Source organism: Parambassis ranga, chromosome 2, assembly GCF_900634625.1.
Source record: "Parambassis ranga chromosome 2, fParRan2.1, whole genome shotgun sequence".
Classification (NCBI taxonomy): domain Eukaryota; kingdom Metazoa; phylum Chordata; class Actinopteri; family Ambassidae; genus Parambassis; species Parambassis ranga.
Window position 1 is genome coordinate 11609068 of NC_041023.1, and position 18357 is coordinate 11627424.

Below are 18357 nucleotides of genomic sequence, written 5' to 3' on the forward strand. Positions count from 1 at the left end.
TAGATTTAATGACATGTTGGGAGAGAGACAGAGACACAGGGGAAGAAGGGAGGGAGGGAAAGAGGGGCAGATGAGAGAGAGAGAGAGAAGAGAGAATGAAAGGAGGGAAGAAGAGATGAGAGCTAACAGAAAAAAGGTAAAGACGGACAACAAGAATGAGATAGCTGAAGAAGAGAGAAAGCAAAGTGCCTAGTTGTGGGAGTGTAAGGAAAAAAAGGGACCAGAAGAAATAAGTAGAAGAAAACAATCTTGACTTCATCTCTTTTATGGAGAATACGTAATAATAGGCTGCTAGGCTTCAACAACCATAGGCATGCATTCCTTATGCAGTACACGAAGATATGTGTGATAAGTGTTCCTTACACTGAATTGTGTGTCATCTATGCATTTTGTTAACTGCTACTAAAACTTTATATTACCACACAGCTACCTAAAAAACTAATTTATCATGTGAGTGCTTTTTGTGGTGACTTAAACTATCATTGCTCACTGTTTTTAACCATCCTGACTTTGGCTCAGTAAAACAAAAAGATGAGAAAACCACCAAGCCAAACAAATGAAAACCCACCGCCACGAGGCATTCCTCCACGAAGGGAGTGAGCATGTGTGGCCGGATGGTGACCATGATGTCCCTGAAGTCCAGCGCGGAGATGGAGCCGCTGTGGGCTTGGTCCCGCTGGATGAAAGCCTGACGCGCATGTTCCAGCTGCATCTCCTGTGGAGGAGAGAAGAAAGGAGAGGGGGTTGGGTGTTGGTGGTTATAACAAATGTATACCATTGTGCACAATTGTGGGTCAGACACCTCTTTGAGTTGCCTTCATACATTTAAAATGTACATATAACCACTTATGCACAAAAACACAGCATTTGCTCTGACTGGGCCCCTCATACCCCATGGTGCCATCTCTCTCCTCTCAGTTATGGGCAGCCAGTGTTTAGGCAGGCTTCACTCTCGACTCCTCTTCTAACAGCAGCTTTTCCCACTGTGAGGCGTCGCTTGGGCTTTTCACACCCTCCCCAAATCCACATTAAACCCACTTGAGGGAGAAACATACAAACACACACCCAGAAACACACGGACATGCACACACAGGCAAGACAGCTAATCACCCAACTGCTCACTTTGTCTCTCTTCTTACACATACACACAAAAGGTCCGCAGGGACAACAGCAAGCTGCGGTGGGGACAGATCCCACAAGACCTTTGAAATTAGCAGCCATTATCGGTACCTGCAACCACAAGTCTACAGAGAGAGGCTGTAAACAAACTGCTGCCATCAGTACTTCCTTTATCTTTCCTGGAAACCCAGAAACACCACAACTGGGATTTTAGAAAAAAAAATATACCAAGAGTCATTGTGGAATATAGTGAGCTGGTTGACTCGCCTGCAGTGTATTGTGGCCTTCACGTCAATGAAGTATTAAAGCAAAGACATCATGAGCCTGATGAGGTTTCTAATGCACCACCAAAGAGACTCACTTTTATGTATACTGTATATATGAATGTCTGACCCCACTGAAGTATCCAGATAACAAAATAAAATTGGCCACATTCACTTTTTCTTGCTTCCACACATTTAAATGTTTGTTGTTTGTATAATATTTATTTAAATACCTTAATTATATATAAGGTTAAATAATATTAAATTAAATTTACATTTATTAGACACATAATCCAACAAATAGCCTAAAACTTTCAAATGAATAATCAAAATGTAGAGCAGGCTTAGGAACCTTTTTATTTCCTAAAGTATTTACTGTCTTGGATTAAGAATAGACTGTTTTTTTGCCAGCAAAACACATGTTGGACAAAACACATTGTGGCGGCAATGATTACATCCTGAACATGGCATTATTCAATTGATTGATTCAGATGTTATTGTTGTAAATGTAACTCTAAAAAAAGTGGTATTACCACAACACAAAACCCTATGAGACTATGACTTATTGTTGTGTTGAATTTGAGTGATATTTCACTGACAGCATAACTGATCAAACTCTAAATTCAAGCCGCCTGAGAGAAACGACTGAGGAAGAGTGACATTTACACAAAGCTGAGTGGAGACCGGAGGGGAGTAAGAATAGACATTGCAACAAAAGAGCCAGATTAGCAAAAACAGCAAATGTAGCAACCATGTGTCAATATCACCTATGAGCACAGCAGGGGCTCTGCAGAGTGCATGAGTGAGTGGAAAGCAAGGAAATGAAGAGAGATTGACACACGTAAACACTTCCAAAGTAAATAAGGTGAGATATTTTGGTGTCAGCATCCTGAGTGTAGTGACTCACTTCTCCGGTCGGTTGTGTGTGGGTCAAAACACTTTGGTGAGAAATAAATGGGAAAGGAAGAAAAGGGAGAAGGGCAGCTGAATATCTAAAGTGAAAACAAAAAGGGAAAGTGAAGAAGTGACTTGTTTTGTGGGCATGACTGTGTGCAAATTCTAACACGGGTAAACATTTATCTGTGTTTGTGTCCATCTGTAAATGAAGAAAAAAAATTAGATCTTACTTCTCTGGACAACTCAAGCCACAAAGAAAACACAAAGAGGGAAAAAAACAACTGTGGTCCAGGGGATGGAGAAGTTTACAGCCTCAGCCGCCTAAAAACTTCACTTGTTGCAACCGTATGAGTGTTCCTGGGACGTGGTTTTTATTTAGGAGGGGGTTGAGTGAGGCAGGAGACATAAAGCTGGGAGCTTAAGACAGCCAGCAAGAGACTGCAGAGGCGCTCGCAGGCGCTTTAATTGTCCTTGGACGAGAATAAAAACACATGACAAGCCACCTCTGTTTGTTTTCAATGGCTGGGATTCCTTTCTCTTTCAAAAGTTAAACAATAGAGTGTGCAGGATTGTTCCCTTTTTTCCCATTTCCAACCCCTGCTTCTCATCAGCACGGGGATAAAGTTATTACAAGGAGAAGCATAAACACAACTGCCCATTTACATGTGTGCCAGTGATGTTAAGGGCTGCCCACTGATTCTTGGTAGAGTCAAACATATAATTGGGGCTTTTAAAAGTAATGCCAACAATTCACTTTTCAGAGTGCTTAGGACAGAAGTGGGACATGTGGTGTCCCTTCCACGTAATCCAAGCCCATTGCTTGCCAACATTTATGAGCTACCATGTGCCACTATGTGCCACTTCTCTGGACATCGACGATCCCACTGCCAGGCACAACACTAACCTGACAGTGCGAGCTAAGCCTTGGCCGGCGTCCACGCGTGAGACGGGAAAAATGCATGTAATTGGTGAGAATCTCTGGCTTCCATCAAGACAGTAATTGGCCAGAGAGAGCCCTTGTGAGAAATATGCGGCGCAAACGTTTTCCCCGATAATCCCATCTTGTGAGCATCTGGCAGTGGCGTGGTTACAATGGCAGAAAAACACAATAAACACATGCATGTATGGCAGGAAGAGGAGGAAATAAAGGATGGGAACATTTTTCAGGGGAAGCTGGGTGTTAGGGAATTATCAAAATGACTGAGAAATAGTCACAATACGATGGGTGGTTTGGTGTTCACAACTGTGAAAACTTTTATGGTAGCATTGTTGACGTTTTTTACATTTAGCTGAACTGAAGAAAAATTCCTAAGTGTATAATTTTACAATGGACAACATATAGGAAATGAAACCCCAAATTTAATTTGTGTTGTAGTACTATAACTAAGTGATTAATATTGTATTGCCAACAAAATTGATGTCACATTTTAATTTGACATACATAATAAGGAATTTTACAAATTCAGCAGACCAGCAGAACACTTACCTACCCAGAGAAGCATCCTCCAATACCATGAACCTTACTTTGTTCTGTCATTTATTAAGGCATTCATCAAATGCTATGAAAATGATTAAATGCAGACAGCATGTGCAGGAAATGTGCATTTCATAGTTGAGCAATGAGTGTGGCTGGCTGCTAGCCTGCTGCTGCTGCTGCTGCGAGGAGCTGGAAACCACTGTATGACTGACTGAGAGAACCGGGCATGCTGTCAATGCAAAGTACAGCATCTACTGGCCACAACGCCACACAGCTGCACACACAGGCAAAAACAAGCATACACAAACATTGATATAAACACAGTGGTGCAAATCTTCCAGCCCTCTGCTGCATGCTAAAGCTAATAAGTCTGACAAATGCACATGCATGCAACCATACATATCATCTAATACAATGTCCCAATATCCACGTGCTGCTACCCACTGTGTGTGGAAGCCATCTGGTCTAAGTTAAGTGTAATATAAAAAGCTCATTCAGATACATGGTGAGTGTGGATGCAAACTTGGCATAGTTTCGGCCCTCTCTCCCACTCACTCCACCACCTCTCCCTGCTTAGGTCTGATTTTAGTCTAGACATCATATTGGAAACTGGCTCACATGCCACAAATATACTAGGAATATTCCTACTGTGCTATTTATGGAGGTAGAAATGTGTCTCTACCTGCTTTAGAATAGGTGGAGTAATGCTAGATGTATGTCAGCTAATGGAAAACAAATGCAGACAATGTCCCAAATGCATAACCTCAGTGTTTCATTAATGACTAATCTGGACAATATGAAGGGCTGTGTTTGAGAGGGAGACGAGCAGCAGGAACATGTGTGTAACATGTGCATTAGCCTGATCCAGCTAAATCAAATCTGAAAACACAGCTACATGGTGACACTATTGTACAACAGCTTGTAAGCCACATGTGCGGATAAGACACAAGTGCACAGTGGACAAACAGGAAAAACACAACATAATTTCACTTCAGCCATGTAAGAGACAAAGACAAGAGGTGATCAATGTGAACCCTACCAGGAGAAACTGGGTGAACTCGCCGTAGCTGAGCTGCTTGTCCCTCTGCGAGCCAAAGTGCAGTCGAATAAACTCACAGTCCCAGTTGAAGGGGATGTGCTGATGGATGGTGGTCTGGTTAAAGACCTGCTTTACATCCTCTGCAAAGGAGACAAACAATTAGCATGACTCATTTCAGAATAACTTAAAAGTAGAAGTAGAAGTCTCAGACATAATGATTTAAAAACAAAATTAAATAAAAATCAAACAAGCAATGGGGTCCTATAAGGTTTTCTTCAATTATAGAATAAAAGTTCTGTTTACCTCACTTTTAGGGCTAATGGCTGTACATTAACTATGTACTATGAGGTCTTCACCTCCATTAAAAAAACTCTCCTTTCTGTGTATTCATGTTTTCATAACAAACAATTATCAAATACTTCTTCCTGCTTTGGTTTGCTCTAATTAAGACTGAATATCTGTTGGTACAAAGTCTTGTGAGTCAAGCCCTAACAAATAGCATGTGTTTCCTGTCCTGTGGTTAACATTAGTAATTATTTGATTTTGGCGAGAGAGAAAAAAATGTGCGCAATTGTTTCTGACAAGATGTCAATCTCTGGGACACAATTCTGCTCTGATCGAGGACTTAAGTTCCTCAACTCTAAACCAGTCTTGAATAACACATGGCAGAACTTGTTTGAGCGGTGCAGGCTCTGCATTGAGAAGGAAAAGCCTTTTCTTCTCACTTGTGTTCCTCTGCCTGAACCCTCTAAGCCTCTACAGCCAGTGGAGTGGAGAGACACTGAACATGAGTCCTAAATTACAGCCTTACTAAAGAAACAAAAACAAACCAATAGAGCGACCTGTTTCTTATTACCAAACAGGCTGCGCTGGAGGAGTGGAGAGAGGAAAGAAGGAGAGAAGCTATTTTACAGACAGGGAGGGAAATAGAGAGAAAGGTGATATTTACTTCAGCTTAGCTTTACCTTCTGAAGGAAGACAGCTTGTGTGTTGTTGTTTTTTTCACCTTTTAATGAGGCAATAAATATACAGGCTTTAATTCTTTAAAAGAGAGGCCGCACCAGACTGTGGCGTTTATATTATCAGCTTTTATAGACCTGTCAACACTCCGTCCTCTTTAAGTTTTTCTTTTTTTTGGGGGGGGGGGTCTATCTGGCTGAGGTAACACAGCATTTCATAAGCCACATTACGCTGCAGTTTTTATGAACTCAACATTCCAACAAATTATGCATTTATTTTTTACGGGTGCCGGCTGGACTTAACAGAAACTACTCAGGTTATTATCAAATAAAATAGCTTTATATAAAAAAATGAAATAAAAAGAAATCAGAGTACAGACATTTACTACTTGGGAAAACAAACAGGTCTTTAAGCTGCAGCTATTAATGTTTTAATAGGTAATAAAGATGTAATTTTGTGTCTTGGTGAGGCTGTTTAATCGAATGGCAAAGAAAAAAGAGAAAGTGGGAGAATTCTGTAATGTTTCACAATAAAGCAACTTTGACAAGTCTATAATCTGAGTCACGAGTTATTTGCTTTTGGTGAAATGGTAGCCCGATGCAATTGGCAGACACTGAAGTCTGTGTTTGTGCATTGCATGATGTGTGTTATGTTTTTTTATACAATTTTCCACTTGTACACCAGTCTCATAACTTGCAAGCATTGGGATATTCATTAACCTTTGGGAGACGAAGAAAAACAGCAGACCTTTTAATTGCCACCAAGACAACGTCACTCTAATTGATCCTTTTAAATATGAAAATTTACATATGTGCATATATAATCACACGCGATGATCTTGCACCCTGTCGACAGCAACAATTAAAATGAAATTCACTTACTCTTCCCCTGTTTGCGAGCGGGATGTGTGTGCAGTGCATTTCAAATCAAGCCTAATGTGCTGACGACGCCTCGCACACCTACAGAAGGGCTGGCATTAGACTTGTTTAAATCAATTAGGCAAATGTGAAATGAGCAATGAGTACAAATGTCTTCCCTTTTCACCTCAGAGCTTCCAGGCATCACAGTAATGGTGCCAATCATGCAAACACATGGCCACCCACCCACCCCCCTTTCCTCCATCTTCATCTGCATCCTGCCACCAACCCTCTCCACCTCCAAACCTAACCTGAAGGTAGGATACAGGACCGTGCACCGTATTTTTGTTTGTAGATAGCAAAATTGATGAGCTGAGGTCATACTCCTACATAAACAACAAAAAAAAGACTAAAAACTTCTCTAGGGGCGCATTTAAGAGGAATGCTGTCAGTGCTCTGTCTCAACAAGTCTTTGTTAAATGTCAACTGCAAAAAAAAAATAGGAGCACCTCTCAGACATGAACTTTTATTTCGGTTTACACAATAACATTAAAAATGGCAAAAAGGTTTTCTTCTCTGGATATATTTATTTTTCCAAGTTTTCTTTTGTGTATCAACACAATAATTTCCCTGATAATTTGCAAAGAAAAGGGTGAATTATGTTGTTTTCATGATCTTTGGAACAAGGTTAAATAAAGACACAGCGCAGTATATAGTATAAGTGGAAAATAACGCTGCTAGAGAAGAGTGGAAGACATGAAAAAACATTTTTTTTCCTGTAACAAAAGTTATGATGGGTTTCTGATTATCACAGTCTCTTTAAAAGCAAAACACCCAACATAAGCATACTAATGGTTCAGGAAGACGCTAAGTGCATCTGTACAAATTTGTCTACAGTACAGTTCAATCTAAACCTGTAAGTCAGACGCAGTTACTCACCAAAAGTGGTCACTCCTCTGCCTGTTTTATCAAACAGCAGGAAGGCAACCATGAAGAGAGAGTCTGGTGCACACAGCACCGACTCGAATGCTACAAACTCCTGGAAGGAGATCAAGCTGGAGGAGAGAAGAACACAGAGACACGAGCGGACGATTACAATGCTGTCATTAGAGCTGATTCATTACTGCGGTACTTGAGATTCAGGTCCCCTGTTTAAATACTTCACAAGCTACACATGTGATTATCAAGTCTTTGATATTCAATTAGCCATGTAATACATAATAAAGACTTAAGCCTAAATTAAACTAATGATATGAAATATTAAATAAAAAACAGGTTATTTAGCACTGAATTAAACTACAGACTTCATTGTAATTACTGCCACACAGTGGCAAACCAGCACACTGAGACAACCTATCAATCTGCACTACACGTAATTCAGGCAGCCTTTTATCCAGTAGTCTGTCATTCCATATGTAATGTCATAAACTCATCGAGTGTGACAGCAAGAAAATAAAACATTCTAAAAAGCTCAGTGTGTGTTCCCAGTCTGAGTTGGCAGCTGGTATGGAGAAGGCCAACTTTACACCACACACACACAAAGCTTGAATATGAAGTTTCGTATTTATAAGTGCCATTTTAAACAAGTAGACAGACGTGCAGGGAGCTGGGAGCCAGTTAAGGAAATATAATTCGTTATAAAAGTATGAGGGTAATAAGTGAATGTCAAGAGAAGCCAAGATGGAAAACGGTTCAAAATGGTGAACTTTGATTAGTTTCAAACAGCCCTGACATAAACTATGAGTTAATTAGTTGTAAAAAGTTTAGTATTGTGTGTATTTATATCTCTCAATTGTCCATAGTAACTCAAAAAAGCACAAGTATCATCAACCGCGAAATATAAACATAAACACCGCTATTGTGTGAGCCCCCCTGGGAGAGTCCTGCTGTGGGGAAGTGGACCACATAGTCTAGCCTTTATTTAGGCCCTGGTTTACAGTTGCCATAAGTCCATTATAAATTTCACAAATGGATCTGATAATTACAGGAGGGGGTCAGTGCTAATGAGTGGTCCCCTAGCATCCATCTATTAAACCTATTTCAATTTCTGAGGGGGAGTATAGCGAGGAGGAGAGGAAGGGGCAATGATTACATTTTCCTGGTTGCTGTAATTAATTATGTTACTGATGAAATTTAGAGGTGTTTGTTTGGCCCCAAAGCAGTTCAGAATTGCATGTGGGTGCTTGTGTGCACAGTATATATGTATTTATATACATTTTTATCCTAGAGGTACTTCATAAAGCACTACTGAATATACAGCTTTACAAAAATGCTATTCCTCCCTTCAAATATTTACCAAAAAACCCAATAAGACACATTAGTGAATACAAAGGACCTGCTACATAAAGTCAGAAAAGTCTGCATGTACCATAGCATCAAAGCCATTCTAGAAAGGAATTGTGTGTGTTGGAACGAGAGCAACAAAGGAACAAAAAGAAATATGGAGAGGGAATTAAATTGAGCATAGAGTTCCCTTTAGTGTCAAATGAAATCAGCTGTCGTTGTTTCAAAGGCAAGATTAATTGTTTTATTAACTAAGCAGGTAGTTCTTAAGAGCAGGGCCCTGCTGATGGCAAGTAGGTGGAAGGGAGCACAAAAGTGCACTGCTGCGACCGTGGATCCACTGTTAAAAACAAAGCCAATACCATCGCTGCTCACACTGCTGGAATATTATCAAACTCTCCAACAATGATCATTCCTTTGTGACACATGTATAGTACACTGGGAAATTACACCTCAGAGAGGTTAATAAAAGAAGTTTAAGCAGGTACAGGTTGCAGCACAAAGGCCTACAGAGGACTCGTGTTCTCAGGCAAAACTGAGGTAAAATAGTAGAAGTTGTTTTTTTTTCATGTGCATCAATTTTCACATAGGCTGGTTGTCCTGTCTGTGTTTTCCCAGACAAGGATAATCAGCATATTAGTGTAACTGAGAGGGCTGTTGATCACGAAGGGATTGGACCATGGTTTAGGTCAGGGAGTCCAGACAAGATCCAGGGGGCATCTCCATAACACACAAGAGAAACATTCCACATACTTACACACAACTCTGCAGCCAGGGATGAAGCTTATGATGGTTGATTAGCAGCGCCATGACGGCTGCAAAAATGATTACCGGGAGTGGGGGGTGGGGGGTGGGGGGCATCATTTTGTGCTTCAAAGATGCAACCTCAACCAGACATTCAATAATCAAAACAACTGACAGCATCTCCCAACCATCAACTGCTATGGCATGTGTCCAGGCTGCCCTATCCATGTAAGCAGCCTGGGATGAACTTCGGAGACAAGGCTAATGGGATACTGTAGCATGGCATCCCCTTGTTTTACTGTGTGCTTAACGTCATTCCACAGGATTTGTTAAATCTTTAAACAGGAATATACATATCCGTCGCATGCATCAGACGAGACAAGTGAGACACAAAGACTTGAGTGTATTCCTGTGGATGACAGCTGAATGACACTTTTGTTATGATGCCAACACAATGCAATTTAAACCGTCTCTGATATGTCTGACATAAAAATGTTTGTTTGTTTTTGTCTCATCTTCATCACCCTCTGTCTCTGCACAGCAGGCATCTAAATACTCTCCTCTGAACCAAAACCCAGAAATATTGTTTACAAGTAACATAAATGCATGGTGTTGGTTTGCCCCAGCTGATAGAAAGACAGCTCCTTTGCTGATTGTAGCAAGAGAGAGGTGCCTAGAGGGGCTTCAATAATCCCCTGTCCCTGGCATCTTGGCATTGTTACTGACAGCCTTCCACCCACCTGGAGCATATTCACACACAGACGTGAAGACACACCCCAAAAACAACACGCACATTCACAAACACAGGTGAGCGCTAGGCTGCTAGTATCTCTTCAGTTTCGAGGAGAGGACACCCACCAGTCCAAGTCCAGAATGCCCACAGCAGCTGGCAGACTGCTATTTTCCCAGCATGCTCCCTTAACAAAGTTTTTTCCTTTTTTTAACCTCCAACAGTCGACAGGGGAAGTGGGTTTTTTCACACTTGAACAGATGCTTCTATCAAAATATCAGAGGTAAGAGGCAGAAAGGTAGAGTTGGAAAAAAAAGCAAAATGAAATGGAGGCAGCTTCCAATGCATTATGAGTTTAAAGAAGGTTATGATGAGAGAGGAGGAATGTAAAATAAGTAAAAAAAGAGAGGACACGGAAGTGGAAAGAGGAAAATCTTTAAACAATCTTGTAGTTCTGCATGTCAGATCCCTGGAAATTGAGGCATCTCCACCCTCCAAAGCCATCTTTCATCCTATCTCTCTCTTTCCATCTGCCTATCTGTCTCTCTGTCTCACTGGAGCAGCCAGAATAAGAGAGAGAAAAGTGATTTCCACATAACAGATTGTTAGGACTGTCACTATATCCCCTGATTTACACAGCCGCAGAAGGGGAGGCAGACAAATGCATCTTCACTGTTTACATCATTCCCCAAACACACACACAACTATCTTAAGTCACTCACACACAAATACACACTGGCATCTAAGTAAAAATGTTTCTCACACACAGATAAACTCCAACACCAAGTAAGCAAGCCTGACTGCCTGCCATCCGACCCCCCGCTAAATCTATTACCACAGACTCATCTTGCTGAAATGGAGCCCTACCTGGCAAAAACAGTTGCAGGCGCAGAAGCTTCAAATACACTGTGACTCACATACCAACCAAAATGTATTGTTCAGAAACATATTTGCATAAGATCGGTTGAGCTGGATGAAAACACTGCCGCTAAAGTGGATTGTTTTGTTCTGCACCTTGGTCTTTTCATAAGGCTTCATGAGGCTAAGTATCTAAAAAAACAATGGCGGATCTCTCTTGTTATGTGTTTGTGAGATACAGGGCAGCAGAATAATCATCTGGACTTTTACAATCGCCTATAAAAGTTCAGGTTGAAAAACATCACAATGTATGAGCATCATGAGCACTATGCAGTTTCAATTGTGAAAAAAGAGAAGTCCTAAACAGAGGTCTAAACCTTATTTGGGAGGGATCTAAAAAAATGACTTTTTTTCCCTGTTTTGCCCCTGTATCATTTCCATTCCCCTCCACAAAACCAAAATGAGGTTTAGATACAAAGCCTGGGCCATGGGTTCCTAATAGATTTACCCCGATGCCACGGCCACCATTTATCCTGCTCCAAAGCCACACAATGCGACAGAGTGCTGCTGAATAGCATGGGCAATTACAGTGCACGAGTGTGTTTTTTACGTGTGTGTGTGTGTGTGTGTGTGTGTGTGTGTGTGTGTGTGTGTGTGTGCGTACACGCATGCTTTTGTCTCTCTTTTTCCAGTTCCTAAATCCACTATTCTCTGTACATGCCCCCCCCAACACACACACAGACAGACACACACACACACACCTTAAAGCAGATGTAATAACATGAAGCTGCGCAGCCATGTGCACTTTGCTCTTTGTAGAACCCAGGTGGTTACCATGGCAATGTGTTTTTTTTATCCCTTTTTGAGTTACCCTAACATTTTATTACCCATCATTATGTATCATTAAATACATACATATTAATGTAAAAAACAGGGGTGATGGCGATGAGGGGAGGAGTAAGTGTGAAATTGGGGGAGTAGCTACAAAGAAGGAAACACCTGAAAGGAGCTTTGGTGGTTTGATGTCTCTTTGCTATATAATTCATGTGTGAACATCCCTCTGTGCATTTTTACACCAAATAGATTTATTTACAAAATGCACTAGGAGGCAGCCACCCATGATCAAAGGGATACATAATCCACATACTAATGGCTTTAATAACGGTTTTAATAAGAGTCATAAGATTACTGCTTGGCTTCAGATTAATAAAGATAAATCTGGTTCAAAGCAAAACTCTACTCTAGATCTGTTCAAAGACTAATGAAAAAAAACCCTCACAGACCCTAATTTTTTTAAGCATTTTGTTAAAGAAATCTATTTCCATATTTTCCCTGAATCTATCAAATCCTGTCTGACACATCACTCCACTTACAACACCTGTTATTCCATTCAAACTCACACTAAACTATGTGTCACCATAGCACATAAACACTTCAGGCACATTTTACATGTGGTTTTAGAGCATTAAGTGACACAGCTTATGATTCTGCATTAGTGTTCTTTTGCGTAGCTTACTATCTCAGTAGAATGATGGGTTTGAGTGTTTTTTAAGGTCACAGATGTGTCCTTGCTTAAAGACACAACGAATTTAGGCTGAGACAAGAAGGTTGCACTAACATTGGATCAGTTATTCAGTGTGATTTTATGACATAGCATCAGAGAATAGCAGCCATTAAGGATTCTTCCTTGACTTTGAGAAACAGATACATGCCTGCAGGAAGCCCTACAGAGGCTAATGACATAACCACAAATAAAAAAGCTACAGGAGATAAATGCGTATCCTGCAAAGCATGGACAAGAAGCTTTGGAGCTAAAAAAACAATGATTTGGGGAGCTACTCATACGCCTTAGGTGATACCAGACTCTAAAGGATATAAATAATTGAATTTTAAAATGACCCATGGCATGTGATCATCAGATCACCTAAAATGAAAAGTCAAATGTTACACTAACCCATCTTTCTTTTGGTCCACCACTCCAGCCAGCAGCTTTGTGGCCTCATCTGACAGCCGTATGTCTGTGTGAGCAAGGAGGAAACGGCTCACAAAGTCCTCCGGTGACATGAAGTACTCATCGTTCTTCTTGACACTGGCATACTGTAAAGAGAAAAACAGATACAAACACAGGGGCGCATGCTGTGCTTTAGAATTTTGATCAAAAAAGAGATACAAACATAAATCGAATGATGAATGAGAAGCATCGTTCACACAAGGCAAACACAAAAGAGAAAAATAAAATACATAAGTAGATTCCTACCTTTTCAAAAATGGATTTCAACTCAGTAGGGTCGGCCCTCCTAGGCAGAACTGCCTGAAAAACAGTGACAGAACAGTTTATGTAACTTCCATACACATCAAATGAACAGAGTATACAGCTTAGTACTAATAGCACACATGGAGCAAGAACATTTTTGGCTAGTATGTGATGACTTGTCACAAGTTGGAGTGGGAACCACTTTCCTTTTGATACATTTGGAGAATCACTCAGTAATTCAAACTTGTTTTAAAAATCTAAAAATCATTACAATGCTGACATTACTGTGATATTTTAAAAAACATAAAGAGATATTCATATTAAGACTTTAGACAGTAGTTTTATGTGTTAATGAAGCATCTTCTCTGTGTACAAGTAATGAGACTACAGCAATGTGACACTATGTCTTCAGCTGTTAAAGTACGTGTAGCATCTACAGGTAGTTCATGGCATGCCACTACATGTAGCATGATGCTAATCAAGGTTACCGGTGAATACCACCTGCCTCGTAGCAGTAGTTCAACTGGAGAAGGGGCGTGGAAGTAACTAAATTAATAGGAAAAGGAGTAACAGTGTCATTACTGCATTTGTCACCACTCTTTAAAGGACAGCTCAGTCAGTTCAGGTCATATGCTATTAGCAAACTGTACATTAACTAGCTAACAGGCTACAGTAAAGCCTCAATGTCATTGCCGTATGGTCAGTGTTAGACTCTTAGCACATCCTCTTAGCAGGCTAACCGGGAGTTAGCTAAACCCTGCAGGCAAACATCTTAACAAGACGGCGGACACTCCTGAACGCATCACCGAAAGTGGCGACAGCTCCTCTGTGAAAGAAGGAGGGGGACAGATGTGGGGAAAACTCATCAGCTGCTGCTTACCTTTGCTGCCATGCTAAGCAAGCTGACTGACTGACTGACTGACTGATAGTCCCCCGTTCACTTCCTCCTGCGTGACGACGTTCCCATGGAGATCACGCGCCGGGTGCAGAGTGAAAGGAGGATGTAAGAGGATCAGCTGTGCACGTGGTCAAGTGGTCAGTGGCTTATGCATGTCAGATCCATTCATTGATCCCTTAGTGAGTGTGTGTGAAAGAGTTTCTGACTCTGTGTCTTGTATTCTTTCATTTATTGGCTTTATTTATTTATTGACATTGACTGAGTCCATAAAATGATGTCCTGGCCTTAAATCAGCTTCCATTTCTGGTTGTATGATAATCATGGATTATTATAAGTTAAAGGGCCTACTGACCTCCACCTTATGTTCTCATAAGCCATAGTCATGTCAACCAGCGAAGCACCAGTATATTCATGAGTGCTGTAGGACTTAATTACAGCTCCTATTATATCACTAGTATGAAATGTTTGCATTTCAGCAGCACAAAAGTTATTTTTCTGCAATATCCACTCAGCCCTTTAATATATATTTAACATGTTTTGGGTTTATTCTTATGCACATTTCCCCTCCTGTACAAAGGAACAGAGGTCTGTAGATATCAGCATGAAAGCTTTAGTTCCTTCCCCTTCTTTCCCCACAGTAAATGGTTCCTGTACTTTATTTCCAGCTTTTCCAGCCCATCTGTGTTTTGTGCCAGGAGGGAAAAGGTACAGAGAGAATTTCATGACTACAAAAGCAAAGGTTAACATTACTCACAGCATAAAAACAATTTAAAAGGGAGCAAAAGGGCTCTAATGGCCCGACAGTCTTCAAAGAAAATGTATTTTGCGCTCAAAATAATTCATAGCTTTTTGCCAGTGGCTTTTCAGCTTCCCGGAGACCCAGCATGAACCACTGTATTTTTCCCAGCAGGCTCTCTGCTCCTCGCAAAATGGCCTTCACCAGGGCATACCTTGCATCCCCTACAAATATTGACAGCACTGGGTCCATCACTTATTGGAAAAATGGCTGTAAGTAATGTTTTATCAGTCGATGCAATCTCCACACCTGTATTTTCTCCTGTCGTATGACAATATTTGACCAGATTAATGATTTGATCTGACATTTATTTCCCATCACTGTCAATCCGCCAGCAAACAACTGACTTACTAGTGGCATTTAGTGTTGGAGGCATGTAGCAGCATTTGCTTTTGTATTATTCATGAACTGCAAAGTTTACTTGTGACATGTAAGCTTTTGAGTCATGAAACTTTTGACTGTTTACGTGGAAAATTCTTTAAAAATTACACTCAATGAAGTCAAATGATGATTGCTTGTCATGTCACCAAAAGCTTTGGTTCTATTTTTAGCAATCTAACCAGCAATGATTGTGTCAAATGCCAAAAAAGCAAGTGGTTAATAATAAACCTTGCAACCTTTGAGCTTTTGTGGCTTGAGGGGTCTCCTGCCCACGTCCCTAAGGGCCCACGCGTCCTGACAGCTTGAGCGATGAGTGGCGGACGGCTGTCTCAATCTGCCTCCTCCTATTTTTAACCCACACTAAACACAGTTTCAAAAATAAGCTCGAGCTCTAAACAAATGATTAATAGGGCACTTAGGGTCTAGCCGCTGACCCATGTGTCCCTATTAACAGCCAATAACGGGGGCCCTTTGGGGTCAAAAGGTTTAAAGACTTTCTAATAAAAGTAACAGAGACATGGGGATGTGTTTTAGAGGAGAAAAAGTTGTGTCTCAGTTTGAAATGCTGACAAGTTAATAATCCCTTCTCAAATGGCCCTACCGCAGTAAAATGGCCAGTTTGTTCTTACTTTTATTGCTATCATCTGTCAGTCACTCACATCTTCCTTTTTTTTCGACTTCTTTTTAAGTGGACTGAAAGAGCTAAAACAGCTTTACAGTAATGTTCTTGCTGGGGCTTTATTCTCTGTCTTACCTCTTTCTTTTCTTTTTGGTTGAATATGAATTCTTATTGTAGTTTTAGGCAGGGAATGTCTAATGGATTCCCAAAGATGTATTCATGACATGGTAATGAGATTCAAATTTGTAAGACACTTTTACCTAAAAAAAAAAAAAAAGGAGAGAGAGGCAGAGGCAGCTTGTGGCAGTGGCTTTGTCCTGTTTTCCACCCCCCCCCCCCTCTTACTATTTCTAATCTTATTTTAAAATGAGTGTGAGATTTATAAAGGCTAAAGAATTAATTGAACTATCACTTTTCAAAATAGAATGTATAGTAAGGATGAATGGTGAGTTGCCCTCTGCTGTATTTGGCACAGCAGCATCATGTCGTCTAATGGACTCAGTGGCTGCAAACCTTTATTATAACCACTGTCCTTCTAATTTCTCTGAGCACAGAGATGTGCTAAGGTCATTCTAGTTGTCTCAACATCTTGAGAGAGAGGCAAACATTTCATATTGTTCACACAAAAAAATGCAAACATCACACTCTCCAAAGTGGGACGACTATGCACTTAGGAGTGTCACCAGCAGAAACCACACAGCAGACAGACGACTCGATGTCTGTGGGATGAGTCAGACAAATCTGTTTTGCATAAAGGACAGGAAGGTGGTGAAAAATGATGTGAGCATCCTTCTGTTGCACAAACAAGACAACAACACGCTCCTTCACTTCATTGTGACATTTAGTGTTTCTTTAACGTTTCTTTACCACCAAACCCATTACATTTTGGTGCTAATACTTACAGCAGCTATTATGTACTTTCTTTATCAATCATAGAGCCTATTAGCAAAATAACAGAGTTCTCTGTGTTTTCTTTGCTGGCTGACTAACAACAAAACAAGCTGTCCTATAATCTACTTACTTTACTCCAATCAGGTTGTCAAACCCTATTCTTAATTATCATACATAACATGCAGTGCATTAAAGTGGCATTCTTGTAAACACCATATCTGTAATAGTGTGTGACAAGCCGCCTTTGTTTACAACATAATAACTGGGTGTTTGAATAACTTCTCAATGACTTTAAGCAGCCAGACTCACTCTGCTTCCATTCAGCTGTGCAGCCCGATAACCTGGACTGACGTTTGGCTTAGAGAGTTGACGGTTACATCTCACAAAAAAGGCTGACTGGACTTCACCTGAGGCATAAGAGAGCCTTTCCTTCAAGTATTAACATTTGAGACACATCTAGCAGCTTCAGCCTCATGACACACACTGACACACCAGCCTTTGCTTCCTCTGCACACTCTCCCTCTTTTCCATCTGTCATTAAATCCTCCGAAAACCCTCAGGCGGCTGTCTTCACTGCAGCTTCTGAATGAATCTGTTCAGTATCTTTCAGTTTAGATGAAGCGCTACACTAACCATGCTTCAGGGCATCTGGGATGGGCCAGGGGCCTGGTGAAGCAGGGGAAGGGGTAGTTGGGAACTTTGAGATGGTCCAGACAGACTAGTGGGCAGACGTAAGCTCTTCTCTTTCACAACAACAAGGACCCACACTGCAGCGTGCTCAGACCCTGCAACCTGAGAGGGCACAGGGGTCCTGCAGGATGCCTGGGTTGGGATAAATGAACCCAGATGCTTCCCACAGCAGAGCCACCAGGCCCTTGGAATGAGGATTACAGAAAAAAAGAGAAGGCTTGCCACTTTTTCCTCTTCTTCTTCTTCTTCTTCCTCTAGTTGAAGTACTTGTCTGTCAGATTCCTGCACTTTCTCATAACCGCTGATCACAGAGGCCTCCGTGCAAGGAGCATTGTGGGAAATTATCACAGGGGCGTTTGTCTTTGAAGGAAAATGAGAGCAGCAGCAAATCTTTAAGTCCTTTCCTGTTCCTCTTCCTGTCAAGCTGCCACCTGGGCTGAAGGAGCAGGGAGTGAGAGAATGATGGTTCCATTTGTCTAAATCGCTTAATTGAAGTTCAAGTTGGCACAGGAAGTTTTAGAACGTAACATGAACAGTGGGAGTAAATGTGCTGAATTATTTATATTATAGATGCAGGTCATCTCACTGGAGTCAACACTAG

The 18357-nt window shown here is 41.0% G+C and overlaps 1 protein-coding gene across 1 annotated transcript in view; it reads right to left on the reverse strand.

Moving 5' to 3' along the window:
- slc25a13 (solute carrier family 25 member 13) overlaps positions 1–14411 on the reverse strand; it is a 37267-nt gene extending 22856 nt beyond the window's left edge. The window contains exons 1-6 of the mRNA XM_028428705.1: positions 14362–14411; positions 13485–13538; positions 13182–13324; positions 7552–7667; positions 4796–4935; positions 569–715 (exon numbers count right to left, since the gene is read on the reverse strand). Of these exons, the coding sequence (XP_028284506.1) occupies positions 569–715; positions 4796–4935; positions 7552–7667; positions 13182–13324; positions 13485–13538; positions 14362–14373 (612 nt within the window). The 5' untranslated portion in view covers positions 14374–14411. The remainder of the gene's footprint in view (positions 1–568; positions 716–4795; positions 4936–7551; positions 7668–13181; positions 13325–13484; positions 13539–14361) is intronic.
- Between the last annotated feature and the right edge of the window lie 3946 nt (positions 14412–18357).